The sequence below is a fragment of the Trichoplusia ni genome, chromosome 6, assembly GCF_003590095.1.
Source record: "Trichoplusia ni isolate ovarian cell line Hi5 chromosome 6, tn1, whole genome shotgun sequence".
In the NCBI taxonomy this organism is placed as follows: Eukaryota; Metazoa; Arthropoda; class Insecta; order Lepidoptera; family Noctuidae; genus Trichoplusia; species Trichoplusia ni.
Genome location: NC_039483.1, coordinates 7,977,278 through 7,998,977, shown reverse-complemented (window position 1 = coordinate 7,998,977; position 21,700 = coordinate 7,977,278). Strand labels below are relative to the sequence as shown.

Genomic DNA, 21,700 nt, shown 5'->3' with positions numbered 1-21,700 from the left:
AATACAGTTCAGAGGCATTTTAATTTAAAACCGATTTAATCATACTTAGCAATTATGAAAGTAAATTAAATTGTCAGCAACAATCCTATGATGAGAGATCGAAGAAATGAGCAATAAGTGCGCACAATTTAAGGTAACTGTAACATTGAAGTAGTATTGTACTGCGTGTAGGGTTGATGGACATCCAGATAAAACCGGACATAGGCATGCTTTTTGATTGCGTGTTGGGCCAAACTAAAAGGTACGGCTTACCCGAATTTTGGTACACTGTAATGTAGAATTTAACAAGTTGTATGGTTTCAATAAAACATACTCATTTCATACTCTAAATTTTATCGTACTACCAAATAATACTCAAAATAGTCAAAAATGTAGAAGATCGGATTTTTGGACCTTTTCCTTTTTCCAGCCAAAAGTTGACTTGTCTGCCCAGTTATAAGGTTTGGCTACCGGGCAACCCCTAACCGCGCGTGTAGACATGTGTAGTATACATTGAGACAATTTTGTCAATGACTACACCTCGTTTAAGATATTGTTTATCTATGTGGATCGTGAATCATTCAGTACTATCTCACTCATTTCCACGTATCGTTAATTCCACTTGAGAAAATACGACTACTGATTGAAATCAATCAAAAGATATAAATAACACAATTCGCAAGACGTCAACCAGTATCACTGGTGTCGCAGTTAAGTGGCTTACTTAGAACGAAATGAACTGAGCTATCTCAAAGCTATATCTCAAGTTCTTTCACTTTTGAATTACATTTAGGGTAAAGAAAAACTAATCCTTACTAATATTATAAATAATATAAATAATATAATATAAATGCGGACAACATCACATACATTGTTCTGAACCCAAAGTAAGTTGCTGAAGCACTTGTGTTATGGAATTCAGATACAACGAAGGTACCACAAACACCCAGACCCGAGACAATGTAGAAATGTTAATTTTTACATTGACCCGACCGGGGATCGAACCCGGGACCTCAGAGCTAGCGACACCTTGAAACCGGTGCGTACGCCACTCGACCACGGAGGTCGTCAAATCAATAAATGTGAAAAGTGTGGATGTTTGCATGATTTTTATTCAATCACTCAAAAACGGCTCAACGGATTTGGATGAAATTTGGCATGCTTATAGCTATTGACATGAAAAAGAACATAGGCTACCTTTTATCCCGATCTTTAAAATAGTTCCCTAGGGAAAATTGAAAAGGTGTGTAAAAACTATGAGATCACTAAGGGGATGTACTTCCATGAGAACGGGAACCACCGAAAGCTGTAAACTGAAGTCCACGCAGACGGAGTCTCGGGCAACAACTAGTTTACAAATATAATTGGTTGCGTATTGGCTATTGGTCTTTAATATTGTATACTAGGACCCAACTGGAGTTGTTAATCATGAACTGACGTGAGACACTATCAAATAAATAATTAGAGACATTCCAAGTGAAGGAAGGATTCTAAGGAAATGGTGCAATAAAGAAACTTGTATAAACGCTAAAACTTTACTTTCCTTTTCTCACTCCGTTTTGCCCTGTTATCACCAAGCTATTTATCTCATAAATGTAACAGAAAAATTTGCGAATCTCCTAATTTCAGAAATGAATTGAGATTTTGATTACCTTATTCATTATCTAACATACATTCGTCAAACCGACATTTTCAAAACATTGAAATTCCACCTTTAATCTATTACGGATGCATAGGCGGATATCTGCAACATAGCTTATCATACAGAAACGTAAGTCGTAATGGCCTGTTGGTCTAGTCACTAGTGGTTAGTGACCCTGACTTGAAATACCGTAGGTCGCGGGTTCGATTCCCACCCTATGTCCCACCCAGGACAAATGTTTGTGTGATAAGCATGATCAGTTGTCCTATTCTATGTACGTCTAGGTGTATTTATCTACAATATGTATTTATTTATAAATACGTAAGTATATTTATCAGTTGTCTAGTACTCAAAATACAAGCTTTGTTTAGTTTGAGACTAGATAAAGTTGTGTGAAAGTTGAAAAAAAAATGGTCTAACAAACCTACTTAACTTTTATTTTTTATATAATAACTCGAATCAGATAAGATAAGGCTACGGCTAGGTTCATATTTCTAAATACAATCAGTCTCACATGGCAAACTTACTTTAATGTAACCTAATCTTCTTTAAATAAAACTAAATAAAAAATGATTTCCTTCTTAAACCATGTTCTAGTTTTTTTTCAATAACCGACATTCATGATAAGATAAAATTAATCACTACACACATATTGAGTCATCGCTGATCAACAATCTGTTCAAAAACTCAAGTAAGTAAAATAATTAATTTTGTTCCATATTTAGCCTGTTGTCAAGTCCCATTTCTCTGAGCGCCAACGTTAACGAATCACCAAAATATTTTAAACAGGCTAGACAAATTCACATCGCTTGTTGAAAGGTGTCATTTCCAAAGACTTAAAAAAGGGTATTTAGTTAGTCATCTGCATAACAAGACATTATCATTGCCAATGCTGAATAAAGTATCGCACCCAGATTGTTATCTGAAAGCCATCCCGTGTATGGAAACGATTCAGTCCATTAAATTTGTTATCTGTGACTGTAAACTTAAAATCAACACCATTTCAATGTGCACGCAATTGTGCATCTGGATCGCTACAGCAATTGTCAACATCGTCCAGGTGGGTCCCACCAACTACGAAACTCTTTGTATATTGTAGTTTTCTTAACCATTTCTTCATTGTTCAGCTGAGCACAAAATAAACAGTAAGGATCAGTTTCCAAGGTTTTAATCAGTCTGTGATATGAATAATGCTTCTTCCATCTAAAATACTCTGCATATTTTTCAGCATCTTTAATCCCTTCATTCATTTTTGATACTAATGTTTTAACATCAAATTCCTTAGCGTTAAGGTAAATACCGTCGGGCATAAATCTGAAACCAAAAACAACTGAAACTTTACTGATAGTTGAGTGTGGTCTAACTCAATAACTATTTTATTTATGAACGGTAATGATAACCTCAAGTCAAATCTCAAGTCTTATATCCTTCAAAACACAAAATGTAAATCTTACCGGGTGTAATTAGCACCGCCATACACTATAGGCACCACATTATTTACTAAAGGGTGTAATAATTTTTCAGTTACATAGTCCTCGCTAAAGAAGTTCTCAAATGATAAATAATAGTAGTAATTCTCCTTTAAAAGCTTATCGCAATCCTTTACATCTTTGTTCGGACATTTTAGATCACCACACTTTCCGTATACATCAAGGACCAAACTGTAATTTTTCATTTCTGATTTTAATTCTTTTACAAAATCTTCTCTTTTACTTCTAGTATGACAATTAGAGACGAACCACGCAGCGGCTTTTGTTTTTGTTTTAAGCTCATTCTTAAACTCTTCACTGACAGGGTACATGTCTTTAAACTTCATCCAATGCATTTGTTTCTTAGGACCAACTTTGACACCTTTGCTATCTCGAATAGCGACATAACCCCATTGAACTTCAGATTCTAAATTATACGTCCACGTCCAGTTAAAGTATCCATCGAAACGATTGGAACACACAGGATAATTGTCTGAAGATTCTATTGTCGCAAACACATATTTTTGGTGAGGAGATCTTCTCGTCGGTAAACTACTTAGTCTTATTGCTTCAGGTCCATTAAAAACGATGACGTCGAACTTTGAATAATCGCCAAGGAATGACCTGTTTGCTGTCACGAAACAGTTGGTGTATGGACATTGCTTTTCTAGGAAAGTTTTTTGTCCCTGTCCCATATACACTAGAGGCACACTTCTGGGCGACGTCCACTGCAGAATATACTTCAAAGCACTTGTATCTTCTTTCACATTTTCTATCACTTCATTTAATATCGACTGTGTGGCACTTAATTTATATTCATCAGCTATTATATTAGTATACGTATATGTTTTTAAAGCTTGATAAGAAACCATTAACATTAACACTAATAAAGTAAAGTAACACGCTTTCCTTGAAGGCAATAACATTTTCGTGTATTATTTCGAGTTTGCCGCTAGTTATCGTGTGTCTATCGCGATTACTTCTATCATGGCGACTGACAATAAAAACTATGTGAACTGCCGCGTTGTAATTCTTTATCAGTATGCCTAATCTGGAATTATTTGGTAAATAGCGCTTTATGCAAAGACACTTTGAAACTCACAGTCTGAAATAAATCAGTGCGCTCGACTTGCTTGGTTTATTTTGTTGTCACCTGTATTTATATCTAAAGGATAAGAAAATTAGGCTTTGGGACAATAGTAAGACTTTTTTTATACAAGGTTTAGCATATGGGTTATATGAAAACCTCAAGGTTCAAACACATGACATTGCAGGTTCCAAGTAACAGCAGGCTGACATGGCTCTCGAAGGACGCGATAGTTGTCATACAAATAGAACAGAACTTCCTTGCCCGATAAATTGATGGTCTGTTCAAGGCTGCAGGTATAAATATCCAACACAAATAAGTCACTCTTGTAAAACGAAATTAGCGTCAATTCATATAAAAATAAAATTTCAGTAATAGTTTACGTGAGTGTTCAAATCAAACTTTAAGTCTAGATAGTGAGCTAGATTTAGCATATTATTACAGGCACATGACATTTACATACAGACAGATTTCATGGTCATGTCAGGTCAGGTCAGGTCAGGTCATGGTACTAGACATATTTAATTACACTTCTTATACATGAACAATGGCGGAATATTTCGGTAGGGAAAAATATTGTACCGGTTGATGTTCACTCTGAGATTCAATCACAATCGGCAATAGCCTATACATAATATATCTATTGTTTAAAGTCAGCCTTGTTGTGTAAAAATAAATCTAACCTTTTTACATGATGAAGTATTTATCCAAGCAATGGACACTGTAGAAATTGTAAAAGATAGTTCAAATGACATTGACATTGTCAATACAAATTATGTTTTAGCTGTAGTGCACAATGTACCCATCTAAGAATATTGAAGTAAAATAAGAATTCAAATTTTATTGACATGCTGTATAGTTTCAGAATCAAATAAATTGAAACCCTCGGCAATCATGAGGATACCGAAAAAATTTCAGAAATTATTATTGTTTAACGCTTGTGTTCTTTTAATAGTATGGTTTGTGACGATTTTGGAGAATCCACCAAGGATCAATGAAATTGAGAGTACAAATTGTAGGTTTGGAGATGATTATGTGAGTCCAGGTGAAAACGAGAAATCAATTAATGACCGCAGCCAGCCCGGTATGGTTTACATCTTACAATGGACGAAGCCAGATAAAGAACCATACACGTTTTTAAAGGAGGGTCAAGAAACATTCAATGAAAGAAGATGTCCTGTAAAAAATTGCTACGTCACATGGAACAGAACTTATCTATGCGATGTAACACAATACGATGCTATTTTATTTTATAGCCACATCGTGAGTAAATCGCTCACACCGACACCATCCAAGAGAACTGCAGAACAATATTACGTGTTTGTTAGCCCAGAAGCTGCAGGCCACAACCAAGTGTATCATAAGAAATACAAAACCTTTTTCAACTTGACCTGGACTTACAAATTAAATTCAGACGTGTTTTATGGATACATCCAAGTAGAAAATAAAAATGGCGATATTATCGGGCCTAAGGAAGTGATGCACTGGCCAAAACTCGAGGAAATGGATCCTATCAGTGACAAAGTGAGAGAAAAACTTAATTCCAAAAAAAATGCAGTTGCTTGGTTTGTTTCTAACTGTCATGCGAGGTGTGGGAGATTTGGAGTAGCCATTAAAATTCAGAAAGAGCTTGCTAAATACAACATGTCGGTTGATATCTATGGTCGTTGCGGGACAAAAACAATTTCAGAGAACATCACTGCTTGGGAACTTGTTGAAAGAGATTATTATTTCTATTTTGCATTTGAGAATTCGATAAACGAAGACTATGTTACGGAAAAGTTACTGAATGCCCTGCAGCATTACGCTGTGCCTATAGTTTACGGGGGAGCCAACTATACCAGGTGAATATACATGGCATTATTTTGTAACAAACTTTACAAAAAGCAGTGCATTTTATCAAATCAAAACTGCATATACCAAAGCCAAGTTGTGTTGGTTTAGAGGTCTTTTGACCACCCGAATAAAGTCTTCTAAGGTCTTTTAAATATCTTTCCTAACCGGTATTCTTCGCTGTACGGCTTTATTTAAGGGAAATAGCAATTCGATGTAAATAAATTAATAGCAGTATTGTTTCCACATTACAGGTTCATGCCAAATGGAATATATTTAGATGCCCGGATCCTTTCACCAACAGAATTGGTCAAACAGATGGTGGATCTAATAAATGATAAAGAGAAATACTTTGATTTGTTTAGATGGCACAATTATTATAATTATTATTATGCAGGCGGCGCTCCAGAGACCGATTACTATTGCAACTTCTGTAAAACGATCAATGACTTGAAGAAGATGAATTATAAACATGTTTATAGAAATTTCTATCAATGGTGGAATGAATGGACAGCTGAATTTGCGGAGGATAATTAAATTTTTTTCTTGACGTGTTACATTTTCCGTACATAAAATGCCCTATGTGAAAGTGAGACAGATGTATGCGCTTTAGTGTAGTCTCTTTCGCACCTCAGCTGTTAGGTTATTAAATGACAATGTGAAACAAATTACTGTTCTTGTAGAGATTCTTTTCTTTTAAAAATAAATTAATTGGCAAATTTGATTTGACTTGGATAATTTCAATCGTAGTAATCGGTGGGGTCATTATTTATTTCAATCATTATAAACCAGTGTTTATTTTTAGTTTGGATGAATAAAAGCAAAGTATATCTTGAGGAAACTGTTATATTTCTCTGCCCAAAGTTTTATAGTTAAAATTAACTCTTTGGCACAAAATTCAGATGCAATAGCTAAAATCCTAGTGAAATATATTATCAGCCAAAATCATAACCCTTTCCGTTTGGCGTTGCCGTTGAAGGGTAAATAATGGTGAAATAGAGCTGGTATTGGATATTATGAATGCGCACATCACGACACAACAACCTGGTATCATATCAGGGTATCCCCAACAATGAACCAAACGAATTCTCTTAAAACAAGGATAAAAAATAGAAATTACTAGATAAAAGACTTGTTTAATATACATATAAAATAATGCAGGTAAAAAGAAAATACTTAAAAAACCAAATGCTATACATGATATTTGATTAAAAGATAACAGTCAGTATTTAATAATCTCGATGCTATAAAAGGATTGCTAAAGTGTAGATAAAAATGTTTTGTGATAACAGGAACACAAAAATTAAGTTTTCCTTTCAACGTTTGTGACAATGACATCAATGTTATAAAACGAAATACACGAACACGCTATTAAGAAAGCTATTTGGTTTGTCAATATGATTAAGAGTAAAATATAACTCTACAAGCCCACAAAGAAAACAAAACTCTTAAAAATGGTTTTAAATTATAGGTTTGATCACAATGCTCCTTTGACTTTTCCAGAAGTCAAAAATCTTCATGTTCCAGTTCGGGGACCTGTTCTATTCTTTTCATTCCACCAAGCAAGGAAGTTTTCATACCTGCTAACTCGCTTCACCGCTTCGACATCATTTATTTGACTACAAAAATTACAATAGTAGTCTGTTTCGGGGAATTCTTCCCCATAATGGTAAGAATAGTGATTCGTCCACCTGAAGAAATCATAGTACTTCTTCTTGTCGGTTATAATTTCCACCATTTGCCGAGCCAAGCCTTTTATATCAAGTGGCCTGACGTTTAGGTATGCACCGTCCGGCATAAACCTGGAAAATAAAAGGAATTCATATTTGCTTACTTGCGTACGCTTTTGAAAGAGGAACTTGTTGGCCTTCATGTGATATTTTGGAAACCAGCAAAAATGGCCATTAATATTATAGTTTCTTTAAGTTTCTCAAAGAAACTAGAAATTAAACTTTTTATTGATGGTTGATTTGTATGACGGAACATTACCAAAATCTTTCCGTATAATTTAAGAATGTTAGAATCTTACCGAGTATAATTAGCTCCTCCATAAACTATAGGCACCGTGTAGTGCTGCAACGCGTGAAGCAACTTTTCCGTCACGTAGTCTTCTGCGATAGAGTTCTCGAACGCCAAGTAGAAGTAGTAATTTCTCTCCAACATACGTAAGCATTTGTTTGCTTGATATCGCGGACAGCGTTTTGTACCACAACTTCCGTAAATGTCTATCGTCATGTTATAGTTGGCTAATTCCTTCTGTAGTAGCTTCGCTATTCTATTTCTTCGACTTTTTACTACACAGTGCGACACAAACCACGCTGCAGCTATTGTTTTACTATCTAGTTTATTTTTAAGCTTTTCACTTATTGGTTCCATTTCTTCAAGCTTAAGCCAATGCTTATCTTCTCTTGGACTAATAATATCACCGAGTTTGTTTTTAATCATCACGTATCCATAATAAGTATCAGAATTTAGTTTATAAGTCCAAGTCCAATTGAAGAAATCGTTGTACAATTGATAAAATAGGGGGTAGTTAGTTGAAGCCTCCTTGCTAACAAACACGAACTTTTGGTGCTGAGATCTCCTCCGCGGCCAACGTATTAGATGTTTGCTTATCTCAGGACCATGGAAGAGGACAGCATCATATTCTGTCAAATCACTTAGGAGAGTCTTATCTGATGTTACAAAGCAATTGTTCACAGGGCAACGCCTTTTAATAAATGTTTGCTGCCCCCTCCCCATATATAAAAATGGTTCTGTATTAGGGTTAGTCCACTGTAAGATATATTTCATTTTGGAATAAGGATAAGTTTTTGCAATTTCCATCCCCACAGTTTTTTCTAATATTGTTATTGTAGGATTAGTTTTAAACCATACTGAATACCACATGAATAATGTTACGGAGGTACACACAATCAACAATCGATGTTTTACCTTCATCATGGTTCTAAATAAAGTTCACTTTAACACTTCACTATAATTCTTTTAACGGAATATTTGTCTTCAATTTCAACTTCTGTTTTGGTACTAACAAGAATAAACAAAATATGTATAACAAAAAATTCTATGAACTTCCAAACTGTTTGTCTGTCAAAAATTACTAAATACAGCTGTCAGTACTTAAAATGCATTACCCATTTCCCCCATAGATTAAAATAGATAATATAGTCAGATTTGTGAAGCAGCTTCTAAGCATTTTAAGTGTCTGCAGATGGGCGCAGATGTTCATGTTACAGCGACGGGGCCGGACTGTGCCGAAAACACCAACCGACATTTTAAACCACGTGCCCTATCCGCCGTTATCATTTAAAGATCTTTTTCATACATTCAAAGTGTATTATTAAAATATAGTGCGAATCGGAATCGCGACAATAAGGGTGCTGTAAGGAAAAACAATTTAACAAAAAAAAATGGTCACCTATCAAATTGGTGACCGAATAAAACAATTTTAAATACGGAAATAAATTGTATCTGAAAACTATAAATGTCTTGTGGAGATACCTACTGACAGGGCAAAAGTGTTTTGAGTAATAAATAGGGTTCCGTTTTTACACCATCATTTAAACATTCTAATTTATTATTTATTTTACCATTTTTGTACACAAACAAATAAAAGAGGTATACAAAGGTACTGCTTATTTCTTTAAGAAATCTCTTCCAACAGACATGAGAAATTACAAATAAATTAGAAAAATAGACAATTTTTAACAAAAACAATGAGAGAAATTAAAAGGACTGCTTATTCCCAAAAGCTTGACTCAAAACTAGTGTAGTAATAAAATAAATCAAAGTAGAGGCACGCCGATCCATCATTTCGGCCACTGACAAGGCACTATAAAAATATTGGCCGCTTCAGTATGGATTATTGAAAGCAGCAGCTGTATGCGGCCCGGCACGTCTACCGACCATATTGTACTATTACCCAAACTGAATATATTGCAATTTGATTGCTTAATGTGGAAATAATGAGAAGGGACTTTCGCAGGAGGTTCTGCTCCCTGGAGCCTTAACTAACCACATGTATCATTAGGCTACTATCAGCTACATATTCCAATGATTCTTTTTTCTGTACAGATGACACTCAAAAGAGTTTAAGATAAAAATCAACAAAACTTTCTCGTTAACCCACAAAACCAGATATGACCACAAATGATTGTCATGCAAATCATAGATTAGGAAGAATTGCTGAAAAAGGAAGAACGTCACATAACAACTTTCATCTGTCATTATTATGTGCGTTTGATTTTAAATAAAAATTAACAAAAACTAAACATACTATGCGCCCTGTTTTCGTTTACAAAAAATATTCACAATATTTTAAAAATGTGAAAAGGATTGCGTGGTATGGTATCTTTCAATATATTTTTTTTTTTTTGTAAAATTTATTTCGTGCATTTCAGCATCTAAGTTAGACAAAAACCGGTTAGGTGATAATAATTCTTGAGCTTAGAAGTATTTAAAACTGGATTTCGAATGCTGCCCTATTTTTACATAATAATATGCTACTGGGTACTTGCTCGGACTGGATGCGGAAGGCGGAGGACCGCGTGCTGTCGTGATGTTTGGCAGTGATCATGTCCAGCAACGGACCCCGATAGGCCGAATGACTGAATATGCTACGTAATTAGTCAACTCGGACCCAGCATGAATCGCGATAGGCGATTCCTCGCTGGACATGCTACCCAAATTGCACTACCATCACCCGGTTTTCCGCCGAACACCAAACCGATATTACATTTCTCTATTTGGAGCAACTCCTTTAAAAATGACAAAGCTCATAACAGTAAACTTGTCTTTTCATCCCAAGGTACATATACTACACATTCTAATGAAACACAATAAGTAAACAAAATCTACAAACATTAAACCCCACAAATGTGTACAAACGGTCTGGAAGATTACATAGATGAATTGGTTGAATGCTTCGAGGATTTCATTAGGAAGTCACTGCTTATGATCTCAGTAACACTGGGCACTATAGTTCTGATGGTCATGTATGTCCTCAAACTTCTGTCCGATAGACCCAGTGCTGCCCTGACTTCAAGAGACTATGACGACGAATACGATGATGGTATGTTGTTGTTTTTATTTTAAACTCCAGCAGGTTGTTTATTATAGCAGCAAAAATATTTCTCCTTCTTTAACGCAGTAGGATAAGGGATATTATTTTCGTTGGCTTTTATTTTTCATGATGAAAAAAGAAAATATAGATGACTAACGTAATTAAGAACAATTATCACTTTTAATGAGAACCTTTATTACCTTCGCATTATATTGTATGATCCTGATTATAAATGGTTAGGACAAAACTGTGGTTTCCTGTAACTTTGATGATTTCTTCCAATAAAATTTGTGTTAATAAATAAACCGGTCAAAATGATCCATTTAACCATCAACTTCACAATGAAAGCATCTATTAAAATGCAAATGGACTATGATGAAAGAAAACTAAGCTATGGTTCATTGTGTAAGCAAATCCCAAATATTGTTTTGAAGCCATTCAGAAGCTTGATAATAACTGGGGAAAACTCCTGATGCTTGTGACAGTCATTATTGATAGTAAATGCTTATTACAATTAAAAATCACCATTAATCTCTTAGTGGCTTTTGTAGAAAAAAGGCTATCGCATTTGCAAGTTGTAGAATAGGAAACATGGTCAGACATTACTGATTTTTAGGAGTTTCTAAGATTTGCAAAATATTTAACTAAAACTTCTGCGAGGAAACTAATTTTGTAATTTCAGCGTATCATACAACCATCATGGCATCATTTCAATTTTATCAGTTTCGGATACTTTGATTTCTGGCAAATATTCAAATCATTAATATTTAACACAGCTCCAAACTCTTTGCACGAAATTCAAATCCGAATCGAACAAAATCCTAAAAAACCAACAACAAACGGAACAATTCAGTTTGTGCACCTGTAATACCAATTTATTTTTCTTTCAAATCTTATGCCGTAATTAATTACAACTTTCATAATAACGTTGGCATTAGTAAGTAATCCTGGCACACATGAAAACAAGACAAACACGAATTCCTCAAACAACTACTAGTAGCTGTTTGACTTTTAGAACTTTTGACCTAACTCTCATGAATTCCTGTTTCGCCTGTTTGTGAAGGTCTAAGATTACTCGAGAAATATCAATAGAAAACTACAGTTATAAAACATTGAATGCGATCACTGTGGAACAGCAGCAGACATCATCCTATAGCTGAGATGATAATGATAATGATAAATAGGTATTAATATCGTTGTTTAGAAAACGAAGTAATACAAACACTAGAAGTAAAGTCAACATCGTCGCTCTATTGCACTTTACTTTTTCTTAATCTTTGTTACTTGTACACTACTATTGGTTTTAAATTACTTTGAACTTAATTCCCAGTGACAAATCGTCATCGTTCCTCTGTCGTCGAGTTTCAATCCGAAGATGCAGCATTCAATCGATTGGCCAAACCAACAAAATTATACAAAGATAAGGAAGGTACGACTTTAACTTGAATTGTATTCAGCAATAAAAAGAGAAAAAAATAAGTCTCTAATTTAGATACTATTGTATTCTATTCGTGAGACTAGACTTCTTCTGATTCCATAAACCATTGATTATTTTTTCTTGTTATGACTATATGGCAACAGATTGGCGCAGACCCTGTAGGTCCAGATTTGAATATCCCATTGTGGTAAACAGTGTCCCTTGGTTCATATTTTTAGCTTCTACCTCTTGCTATCAACATCAAACCTACCACAATAAGTCATCTGCTCATCCCACCTATGTCGTTCTTAAGCTTAGTTCAATAAAATTGCAGTTAACACTACAGAGTCTTACTCGACACTACTAATAGACCAAAGTTCAACTAACTCTGATCAAACTCGAGCAGAAGCGGACAGTAGCTTCTTAAATGACAGTGTTAATGACAGTGTTTATGGCAGCGGTTATGGAAGCAAAAAAGGCTCTAGGCCTGGCGACTTAAACAACGACGGTAACAGTAACAGTAATGATCCAGACAAGAGGGATGCCAGGAATAATGCCAGGAATAATGCTAGGAATAATGCCATTAATAATGCCAGGAATAATGCTATGAATGACGACAAGACGGGTAACAGGAATAACTTAAAGAATAATAACAACGTTACGTCAATATCTGATCAACTAGAGTGCGATCCAAGTTGTGCAGATAAGATCATTGGAGAAGATGGATCATCAAGCTGCTCGCAGGTAACTCTAGTAGTGCCTTAAATGAAAAAAAGTAGATATTTTACATTTTTTGTTTTTTGGTCATGTAACATAATTGGGACTCGTAAATCTCAGAAGTAAATTGTAAAAAGTCCAAATTTATCATTTCATATCCTTGTGATTTTTTTCTTGCAAATAACGGATTGTTTCTTTTCAGCCCTGTCATAGGGATTACAAACTTGCTCGCTCAAAGTAAGTCATGCTTTTTATTTTTATAAATGAAAGAAGGTAGAGAGCGAATTACGTAACGAATGGGACAATAGTTTTGAACAAATTTATTTTTCAATGCCCGGTTTCATATTTATCTTATAAATACAATAGGTACTCAGTCTGTCTGCCCTTCTGTCTATCAATCACAAGTAAATCGCTGCAGGCCTGCCACCACTTCTTTAAGTTATAATTCTGTGAAGTTTTAAAAGCTTGAAAGGGCGTAGAGTAACGTCTCTCTTTCAGAACTGCAATAATTTTAATTCAAACCTCTTTATAGGTTTTTGAAGAGAATTTGATGGCAGGAAATGTCCAGCTATCTACAAAAAGTTTTATCTGGATATTATGTCATTCATGGAGAACATTTTCTGTTTTAGGAACCTTCCACCTCCAGGATGCATATCGAAACGTTAGTACCTTACTAAACCTAAAATTCAATTTAAAAATAGGTATCTACATAATCATCATTGAAATTTGTAATCTTCTTGGCTTATTCATGTAGTAACTTACAATTTCCAAGGTGCACTGACTTAAAAGATACAGGCCTGCGTTCCCTAGTTTAGAAGTCAGGGTCTTTATGCTCTGGCCCACATAGCTAGGATCCTAAAAATATAAAAATTGAGATCATTTTGATAATAATATAGATTTTTTTTAATATTTAATAAAACCAATGATTAATTTTAATTTTGTTTCGAGATTCTGTACACTTCGGTTGAGTTCAAACATGTTTAATAATTAATAAAAAGAAGTGATTCTTAAAAAACATTTTTTCCAGATCATCTTTCAAATTCGCGGCCCTGCAAAAGGTATATAGCAATCCGTTCGTCGTGCTGTTCCATGTGCTGTGTGGACGACGACAGGCGGTGATACACAAACAAACAAAAAACTGTCCGAGGACATCATAGAACAGTATAAAACGAACAGAATGTATCAACGCTCGTACACATAAACACGTTATGACGTAACGCGACACGTCAGGGTACCATGACGTGGAAATGTGTCTTGAGATGGATTTCCACATCTGAGGGCCTACCGCCGCCTCTTAAACTAATTATATTGCAGCTGTGAAAGTGTGACAGCACTACAAATTGTAAAGCGGTGTCTCTCTTCCGCAACTGCAATACTATTACTTTTAAAGATGGCGGTAGGCCCTCATGGTACCGTAACGTGACACGTAACGTGACCGTAACTGTTGGTATGTACGAACTCTATGAAACTTTTGTATTGATTCCATCTCTAAAATTATTGTAAAAAAACGATATCTCTGTTATAATGTGGGTGTTTGTAAATTATGTTATGTGGTTTGGGAACAAACACGCGCATAGGATGTTATAAGTTAGGTTTTACTATATTGTAGTGTATTAACAGTAATTTATTTAGTAGAAAAATTGTTTACAATGTCTTTAATAGTGATTGTCTAAATAAAAAATAATTTTAAAGACTTAATTATTTATAACACGAACATCTAACCCCGTTTATGCATTTTCTTTTATCGTCATATGATGGCTGCATAGAAGGTATTCCCATAAAGTCATCATGACCCTTGTCATGACTTTCTGTTAGATCATAGAGCCTGTTGAGACTCCAAGCCTGAGCTGTGCAAAGAGGAAAGTTGCCAAGAGAGAGTCGAACTCGCCAAGGATGGATTCCGTACCGCACGTTTAAGTTAAACAAGAAAGGCCAGTGTTTGTGTCGTAAGCCATATTGTAGAGAAAATCAGTAATACAGCATCTAAGAACATTTCAAATTTCTATCAAGGTTCATGAGAAACTGCTTGTGAAGCGGACGGACTGGGGAGACTTATATAGTATTAGAGTAAAACTTTTAAAGAGAGAAATTTTAACTCTATGAGGACGAAAAACAAAAATAGTTGTTCAACTATGACCACGTAATAAACGAACAAGGATTAGACTGAATAATTGAAAAGATATAATAATAAATGTTAAGTATCGTGAGGATGATTCATTATTAAATAATGCGACGTTTTACTCACGCGTATTTATCGGGATTACCCGACTAGTTTCGGACCTAACCAGGGTTTTACATCATGAAGCCGAAGCGGTGGCGATCATCCGAACTCCGAAATACGCGTGAGTAAACCGTTGCATCATTTAATAAGTATAGAAAGAGCTAATAGATCGTTTTGATAGTGAGCAAGAACGCTCAAAGAGAGCGCGAAGAGAACACGGGAGAGAAGTAACCATCCTCTATGCGTCCGACGAGCAAGGGGCAGACGGAGGGCCCTAATTAGTCACCATAATTAGCCTAAAATCAAAATCCTTCAGCGCGCCTCTTAAAAGCGATGAGAAAGACACTGCTCTTCCTCACACCAATGATGCAGTTCTTATAAGAGCTCCCTGTCAGGCTTCGCGGTAGTTTACGAAAGCGTTCCCGCTTGGCCCCCAACTAAAGGAAACCGGCACACCCATAGGATAAAAAAGGTAATAGCAAGAAGGTTACAACAAGTTTTATTTTATCGAAGTGTATTATTTATTTATTATCTATGATAGAGTTTTTGTGATTAAAATAATATTATAACAGTCTATGATTTGTATAAATCTGTCAGAAATTTTGTATTAAAAATAATGAAAAAAAATGTTTCTTAAGTAATCCTAAGTCATTATACTGTTGGAATGCGGCTATACGCGGGTAAGACTTTACTTATAGTAGCTTCCTATATTGTGTTATACTTAGGCAATCTGAGCACTATCATAAGTCCTGATGCAATGTTCGGGCGCGTAAGTACGCACAGTACATTCGTTTTTAAAGGAAACCAAGTTGCAGTTTAACTCACAGTATATCATGAAAGTATTTCTGAAGTAATTTTACATTCTTAAACTAGTCAAACGTTTGGAAACCTTTGTTTGAATATAAATTATGTTATAAGTTTCGAGTTGAACTTCATTCGGACATATTCTTACGCATTTTATCAGAATTATCACACGCGGTACTGTCATTTTACGTCCCACAAAATCCCATGAGTTATTTTAATCAAAATGTCGTCTGAAATTCCCGAACAAGTGCTCTTAGTAAAACCGTACAGTACCTTAATAACAAAAGAAAATAATTACTCTCGTTAAAAATCCAGGTAACACCCAGGTAACTCAAGCCAGGTGTACACGTTCCAATACCAAAATGCCGTTAACCGGCAAACAGCCCGCGTTGGCTGCCGTGGTCCACATGACCCAAGAAGGGAAGATGCTTTTGAAGAAGTTGTCTCACTACTTGTGGACAGCGTACTGCGCGATGAGCGGCAACTATGTCGCCATCGTCACAGTACTGGTCGTGGTGATTCTCAGCTTTCTTCTCCCAGACATAAGCCAGAAAATACATGCAACCAACGAGCTGAAAACCATGAAAAAAGTTTTGGATAAGATGTCGGTAAGGCTAAGATACTTGGTTATCGCTGTAAAGTTTGCGAGATAAAATAGTGTGCCAATAAATGAAAAAGGCGATTGCTGGTACTTAGAACCAGGAAGTAATACTTTTAAAACTAAGGATTTGGTGAAAGTCGATTTCTACTATCAACAAAAATACCAAGTTCTTATTCAAACTTTAAAATTGTTTTGCACACACAATATTTCAAAACGGTTTTATTTTCAGCATGAAGTAAAACAAGCAGAGGTCGCGTGCCTTACAGTAGCCGACGAAATTTGCTCCTTACACAGCTCCATGCACGATGACGGCACGGAAACTGTTAGTATTAGGTCGATTGAAGGTATTGTTCTAAAATCAATTTATTTTTTACTCTTATTCGACATAATTAACCGTCTGTTTTCACTTTCGATTTCAGTCCAGAGAAAAAACTCAAGATCTGTCAGTCTGCACCAGCCATTGCATGCGAACTACACAGTCGGAACCAGTCCAAGTTGAAAAAAAAGTCGGTTTCTTTCGGCGTATTTTCTTTCCCAATCGTAACACGTCCCATAAGGTTTGTTCCACCATCCTGTGAGCGACACTAGCTAATTAAGAAAACGTGAAGAAAATAATTAATGTATAGTATAACATCTCAATTTTTGGGAGTGAACTGAGATCGCGCTAATCAGGTCCACCTCGCAAACGGTACAATATATAGAGCTAGCTTTGATTGATAAATATTTCATCATTTCATTCCATCAGTAATGGACTCCAACAGCTATCAGCTTATCTTTATAATCATAAGGGGTCTTTTTGTGTTTGATATTAAAATGGCAACGGATTTTGCATATCTCAAGTCACTTTATCTAAATTAGGGGTAGCGAAAATCATAGATCATTTAACCTTCTCTTTCCGTGGTAAAAAAGCGCGTGCTTTTTATATTTTCCTCAAACTTTGAGCACGTAATATAAAATGACGCTTCACATGACTTCGCCTTTTAAAAGGTTTCTTTTGTCGAAAAGAATAATCTTTTGATCTTGGCCTTTTATGGCGCTCATACACGCTAAAAATTGTTTCTTTTATTATATTACACTTTTTCCCTTGAAGACTTAATTTAGACTCTTATCCCTAAGACCCTAAAACTGAGTCCACGAATCGACATAATTACCTACTTAGTTTCCCTGAAATTATCTCTAATTAATTAGTAATTGTTAAGCTTATAATCCTTCTTCTCTTGTTATGAGCGTCTAAGACACTTTTCCAAAATCAGAACCGCTCTTTTTGACTCTATTTTGTAGTCTTCTAAAAACCTTTTAAAAAACAAATATTTATGAACATTCAACATTACAGGAAGTCACGCTTATGTCGTACGTCTACACCGATTCATTCGACGCTCAAAAAGAAATGAATTCCTCCAGCACGTGATTTTCTTGTGATGGATCAAGTAATTATTGAAATTTATAACATGTCAACATGCGATGTAATAAAATACTTGAAACTGATTTGTGTTCTTCTTATTTGAAGTCCTTTTTCATGATTTGGACCTTTAACATTCAACACAAAAGAACGTCTTTTAGGTGTATTTTTCTAGGTAATAGGTACAACATCTGTTTTTTTTTCTGATTTCTTTTGAGGTTGGAGCAATCTGCAAAAAAAAACGTTGAGAAACGAAACAAATTCAAATATCTATAAAGCGATGTTTGCGATAGGTAACGGGATCCACGCCAATGAAACAGCTTAAAGGAATTTACGGACATGACAACACAAATCATTGAGCTGTGTTGCCAGTTTTCTCCGAATTTGGTTGTAATTCACTGTGTGCGTCACTTCACCAAGAAGGAGGTCGAAGTCTTTTGATGATCTGTATATGGAGATAATATCAATCTATCATACATCAGCCCATCGTGGTCTACCGTTGAACTTGGGCCTCCCCGAAGTTGTTACAAAAATCCATAGCTCTGACATGCTCATCTGACCGAGCCATCTATATACCATTAATAATTTAAAGCCAAAGTGGCCAGAAATGTTTACATATTAAAGTCGTAAGACCTACATCTACCATATCATAACTTAAAATGGTCAGTGCAGTAATTAATTAGATGTGATTATATGATGTTTACCGAGACTAAGTCGTAGGTTATCATTGTTTAATGTTTCGCTTAATAAACTCTTAAATAATTAAATCTTTTAAGTATTAAAAGACGACGTATATTTGTTTCAAGAATTTCTTAAAAAACTCCTCTTTCCTCACATTATTACGTCAACTGCCACAAATACATATAAACTTCAAAACTGATATCCTTATAAAATGTCAAGACAGAAAACGTAAAGTAACAAAAATAAACTAGTCAATTAGTCCGATAAATTTACAAGATTGCTTTAACATGATAGATATATAAATAATATTAAGTACAAAGTACACAACAAAAAAAATGCCGCGACAAAAATCATTTAAAACTGTGTGTGTGGATAGCGTTCTTTTCTTTGCATTGTTCGCTCTAGCGGGCCACTTGACTATCAATTTTTGGGAAAGATACACAATTCAAAATGAACTGTCTACAATGAAAAATAGTTTACACAACCTAAAGGTAAGATTTTCTCTTAAGCTCTCGTTAGCAGTAAAATATTTTGTCTAAATACATTTCGTACTTTGCAGGATACCATAACGAATATCGGACAGGCATACGACAATCTTCATACTGAACTTACTGACCTAATAGATGTGGTCGATCCGCCTCCCGCAACGGTCGTGATACCCTCAAAGAATTATAAAAAACTAAAAGATCCAGACGCCAAACGATGTAAGAACAAACCTTACTTTAGTCGCAGAGCCCCTCGCGATATTCAAGTTCAAGCCATAATTTCTAAACGAAACGATAAAAAGAGAGTTGGTGTAGGGACTCTGACAGACGCTGAAATTGTAGCATCCAAAATAACAACAATACCTCTTAGAAACAAATCAACAGCACCTATGGCCAAAAATACTGCAACAAACACGAAGAATCCTGTTATGTCTACAGGAATAACTTCAGATTTATCTAATTCTGAGACAGATCAATATTATCGTCAATGTAATCATTCTGTATGCAATCACAATCATCTAGAAAACCACAAAGACTTTGAAAATTATAGAAACGTTATGTACTAAAATATATTTAAAGCTATCTACACAGATCAAGTCACTCAAATGAACTTAAATCTAAACATTTATCGCTTTCAGATGTTGTGTGAGGTAAAAGTGAGAATTGAAGAGACATGTTCCAGATACGTTTACTTTATTTTTAATAAATTATTGAATAATGACACGTTATTGTATTGCTTGATTTGAATGCTTATTATCTAGTCAATCTGGACTGACTATTGTTGCTATGAGGGAAACTTTGGACATTTACATTTAGTGAGATTCCGTGCACAAGGCTGGTTGAGATACACATCGACATTTGGTAATGGGCAGTGTGCTTTCGGATCCCAACCAAGCCCAAGCTCTTTATTTTCGATTGCTGTTGCAATTGCTTCTAAAATTTCAATTTGTCCTTCCAACTTTGGTATTTCTAGGGAGAAACTACATATCTTGGTTTCTAAATCGTTGTAGCTGTTTTTCATGATGGCTAAGTTTTTCTGTAAATAAAACAAGTACATAATTGTATAATTAGAAGGGCTTAAAAAGGTTTGATCAAATTTTATAAAGTTATCTAAGATAGTATATTAAAAATTTCCTTCTAGGATCGACGATGCGATGTAATCCTGTTTCAAAAAAATAACCAATAATTTATCAAACAATCCACAACAAAAAATACTAAAATGATTACCGCAATATCTTCAATGCTTTTATTTATGTTGTTCAAATCACATTTGGAGCTACAAGTGTGGCAGTGGTATTCCAGCATTAAATAGACGACTCCTATAATGCTGGACAGTATAAAGAAACTGTAGAGGCTACTTAATAAGCACCAGGGTTTCGAACATTGCGGAGGAGTTGTAACCGTCCTTGTACAAGAGTGGCCCCGTCCCCTTCGACATCTTTTTCGACATTCCATTTTCCTTTTATTTCTTTTCGCCACTTTACCTGAAGTCAAACGGTAAGCCACTCTCGGGAATAAACGCAGAGCCCGTTTTTTTGTTTATTTTTACATTTCAAATTTTGCGTGCCCTATAATTTGATGTTTGTCATTCTACATGAGTTAATGACAGCAGATTGTGATGTTAATTGCTTGTCTCAAAAGTGATTTATTATGCCAGTATTTTACAGGTCAAGTAAACGCCATCTATTATTTTTTAACGGTACTAAAAGAGTCCGCCGGTAGAGAGGTAAGTTACCCAAACTATAAGCAATGCGGCTTACCGCTCAAGTATGAGAAGTTGTTGGTGGCTCCTAAGAGATGTCATACTAGCACATACTGACACAAATTGTAGTTATCATTACGCCTCTTCCGTAAAGTTCTATTCACTGGGTCCTTTTCCTAAGTTATTCCATGAACTTGGTGATATCGTATTACCTAATATCAATAGAGTTGTTTACTTTAGACGCTTGCGGCATGCTTATCTATCTACACATTATCGATTTCTAACAAATATTCGTTATCGTAAAATTTCCAGTTTACCGTGCACTCTGATTGAATGCATTCCAATTTATTTTCTCAAAGCATCAGGTTTAACGACCTATAAATTTTGGAGGTTAGATTTTCAAAGTACATAATTGGTAAGTCAACAGAATAGTAATTACAATATACATTAAGGTGATAATGTTTACCGTAATCCACATAGCGAAAGGATACAAATTAGAAGCGAGTACCCACATATAATTTTCCCCAGTAGGCATATCTATAGCCAAATTAAAAAAAATGGTATAACCTACGTTCTAGGCAAGATAGGATTATAAATCTTT

The 21,700-nt window shown here is 35.2% G+C and overlaps 7 protein-coding genes across 10 annotated transcripts; 4 read left to right on the top strand and 3 right to left on the bottom strand.

The window, feature by feature from the left end:
* Nucleotides 1–2,310: 2,310 nt before the first annotated feature.
* Nucleotides 2,311–4,104, bottom strand: LOC113495196 (alpha-(1,3)-fucosyltransferase C-like). The gene is made up of 2 exons (XM_026873805.1): nt 3,076–4,104; nt 2,311–2,935 (listed from the first exon to the last, which is right to left on the bottom strand). The coding sequence occupies exons 1-2, from the start codon at nt 4,014–4,016 to the stop codon at nt 2,668–2,670; spliced, it is 1,209 nt and encodes a 402-aa protein (XP_026729606.1). The 5' UTR covers nt 4,017–4,104; the 3' UTR covers nt 2,311–2,667.
* An 801-nt stretch (nt 4,105–4,905) lies between these two features.
* Nucleotides 4,906–6,851, top strand: LOC113494989 (alpha-(1,3)-fucosyltransferase C-like). The gene is made up of 2 exons (XM_026873543.1): nt 4,906–6,021; nt 6,265–6,851. Exons 1-2 carry the CDS (start codon nt 5,072–5,074, stop codon nt 6,545–6,547), a joined length of 1,233 nt encoding a protein of 410 aa, XP_026729344.1. The 5' UTR covers nt 4,906–5,071; the 3' UTR covers nt 6,548–6,851.
* A 572-nt stretch (nt 6,852–7,423) lies between these two features.
* On the bottom strand, nt 7,424–9,171 carry LOC113494899 (alpha-(1,3)-fucosyltransferase C-like). The gene is made up of 2 exons (XM_026873416.1): nt 8,040–9,171; nt 7,424–7,812 (listed from the first exon to the last, which is right to left on the bottom strand). Exons 1-2 carry the CDS (start codon nt 8,951–8,953, stop codon nt 7,527–7,529), a joined length of 1,200 nt encoding a protein of 399 aa, XP_026729217.1. The 5' UTR covers nt 8,954–9,171; the 3' UTR covers nt 7,424–7,526.
* Nucleotides 9,172–10,311: 1,140 nt separating this feature from the next.
* LOC113494776 (myb-like protein D) lies at nt 10,312–14,899 on the top strand. 2 transcript variants are annotated; one of them, XR_003400680.1, is made up of 7 exons: nt 10,312–10,352; nt 10,818–11,081; nt 12,403–12,501; nt 12,824–13,233; nt 13,409–13,443; nt 13,739–13,867; nt 14,234–14,279. XR_003400680.1 is itself a non-coding variant. In XM_026873239.1 (7 exons), exons 2-7 carry the CDS (start codon nt 10,886–10,888, stop codon nt 14,323–14,325), a joined length of 864 nt encoding a protein of 287 aa, XP_026729040.1. In that variant the 5' UTR covers nt 10,312–10,352; nt 10,818–10,885; the 3' UTR covers nt 14,326–14,899. The 2 variants fall into 2 exon arrangements, 1 of the variants encoding a protein (XP_026729040.1); XM_026873239.1 differs by having other exon boundaries at nt 13,836–13,867; nt 14,234–14,899.
* Nucleotides 14,900–15,984: 1,085 nt separating this feature from the next.
* On the top strand, nt 15,985–18,317 carry LOC113494778. 3 transcript variants are annotated; one of them, XR_003400681.1, is made up of 5 exons: nt 15,985–16,107; nt 16,547–16,839; nt 17,062–17,176; nt 17,252–17,389; nt 18,166–18,317. XR_003400681.1 is itself a non-coding variant. In XM_026873242.1 (5 exons), the coding sequence occupies exons 1-5, from the start codon at nt 16,092–16,094 to the stop codon at nt 18,238–18,240; spliced, it is 615 nt and encodes a 204-aa protein (XP_026729043.1). In that variant the 5' UTR covers nt 15,985–16,091; the 3' UTR covers nt 18,241–18,317. The 3 variants fall into 3 exon arrangements, 2 of the variants coding, with proteins under 2 accessions (XP_026729043.1, XP_026729044.1); XM_026873242.1 differs by having other exon boundaries at nt 17,062–17,154; XM_026873243.1 differs by having other exon boundaries at nt 17,062–17,165.
* Nucleotides 18,318–19,073: 756 nt separating this feature from the next.
* Nucleotides 19,074–20,120, top strand: LOC113494777. Its single transcript, XM_026873240.1, has 2 exons — nt 19,074–19,403; nt 19,472–20,120. Exons 1-2 carry the CDS (start codon nt 19,248–19,250, stop codon nt 19,961–19,963), a joined length of 648 nt encoding a protein of 215 aa, XP_026729041.1. The 5' UTR covers nt 19,074–19,247; the 3' UTR covers nt 19,964–20,120.
* LOC113494780 lies at nt 20,074–21,038 on the bottom strand. Its single transcript, XM_026873245.1, has 2 exons — nt 20,625–21,038; nt 20,074–20,433 (listed from the first exon to the last, which is right to left on the bottom strand). The coding sequence occupies exons 1-2, from the start codon at nt 20,850–20,852 to the stop codon at nt 20,182–20,184; spliced, it is 480 nt and encodes a 159-aa protein (XP_026729046.1). The 5' UTR covers nt 20,853–21,038; the 3' UTR covers nt 20,074–20,181.
* Between the last annotated feature and the right edge of the window lie 662 nt (nt 21,039–21,700).

What these genes read in the sequence shown, in the direction of transcription:
- LOC113494776 (XM_026873239.1), top strand. Translation starts at nt 10,886, where the DNA reads ATGTGTACAAACGGTCTGGAAGATTACATAGATGAATTGGTTGAATGC. An exon ending in ATTATACAAAGATAAGGAAG is followed by an intron (nt 12,502 to 12,823) that starts GTACGACTTTAA and finishes ATAAAATTGCAG; the next exon opens with TTAACACTACAGAGTCTTAC. An exon ending in TACAAACTTGCTCGCTCAAA is followed by an intron (nt 13,444 to 13,835) that starts GTAAGTCATGCT and finishes TTTCTGTTTTAG; the next exon opens with GAACCTTCCACCTCCAGGAT.
- LOC113494777 (XM_026873240.1), top strand. Translation starts at nt 19,248, where the DNA reads ATGCCGCGACAAAAATCATTTAAAACTGTGTGTGTGGATAGCGTTCTT. An exon ending in ATAGTTTACACAACCTAAAG is followed by an intron (nt 19,404 to 19,471) that starts GTAAGATTTTCT and finishes CGTACTTTGCAG; the next exon opens with GATACCATAACGAATATCGG.
- LOC113494899 (XM_026873416.1), bottom strand. Translation starts at nt 8,953, where the DNA reads ATGATGAAGGTAAAACATCGATTGTTGATTGTGTGTACCTCCGTAACA. An exon ending in GGAGGAGCTAATTATACTCG is followed by an intron (nt 7,813 to 8,039) that starts GTAAGATTCTAA and finishes TTTATTTTCCAG; the next exon opens with GTTTATGCCGGACGGTGCAT.
- LOC113494780 (XM_026873245.1), bottom strand. Translation starts at nt 20,852, where the DNA reads ATGGAATGTCGAAAAAGATGTCGAAGGGGACGGGGCCACTCTTGTACA. An exon ending in AAAGCATTGAAGATATTGCG is followed by an intron (nt 20,434 to 20,624) that starts GTAATCATTTTA and finishes TTTTATTTACAG; the next exon opens with AAAAACTTAGCCATCATGAA.
- LOC113495196 (XM_026873805.1), bottom strand. Translation starts at nt 4,016, where the DNA reads ATGTTATTGCCTTCAAGGAAAGCGTGTTACTTTACTTTATTAGTGTTA. An exon ending in GGCGGTGCTAATTACACCCG is followed by an intron (nt 2,936 to 3,075) that starts GTAAGATTTACA and finishes TTTTGGTTTCAG; the next exon opens with ATTTATGCCCGACGGTATTT.
- LOC113494778 (XM_026873242.1), top strand. An exon ending in ACGATGACGGCACGGAAACT is followed by an intron (nt 17,155 to 17,251) that starts GTTAGTATTAGG and finishes TTTCGATTTCAG; the next exon opens with TCCAGAGAAAAAACTCAAGA. An exon ending in ATCGTAACACGTCCCATAAG is followed by an intron (nt 17,390 to 18,165) that starts GTTTGTTCCACC and finishes TCAACATTACAG; the next exon opens with GAAGTCACGCTTATGTCGTA.
- LOC113494989 (XM_026873543.1), top strand. Translation starts at nt 5,072, where the DNA reads ATGAGGATACCGAAAAAATTTCAGAAATTATTATTGTTTAACGCTTGT. An exon ending in GGGGGAGCCAACTATACCAG is followed by an intron (nt 6,022 to 6,264) that starts GTGAATATACAT and finishes TCCACATTACAG; the next exon opens with GTTCATGCCAAATGGAATAT.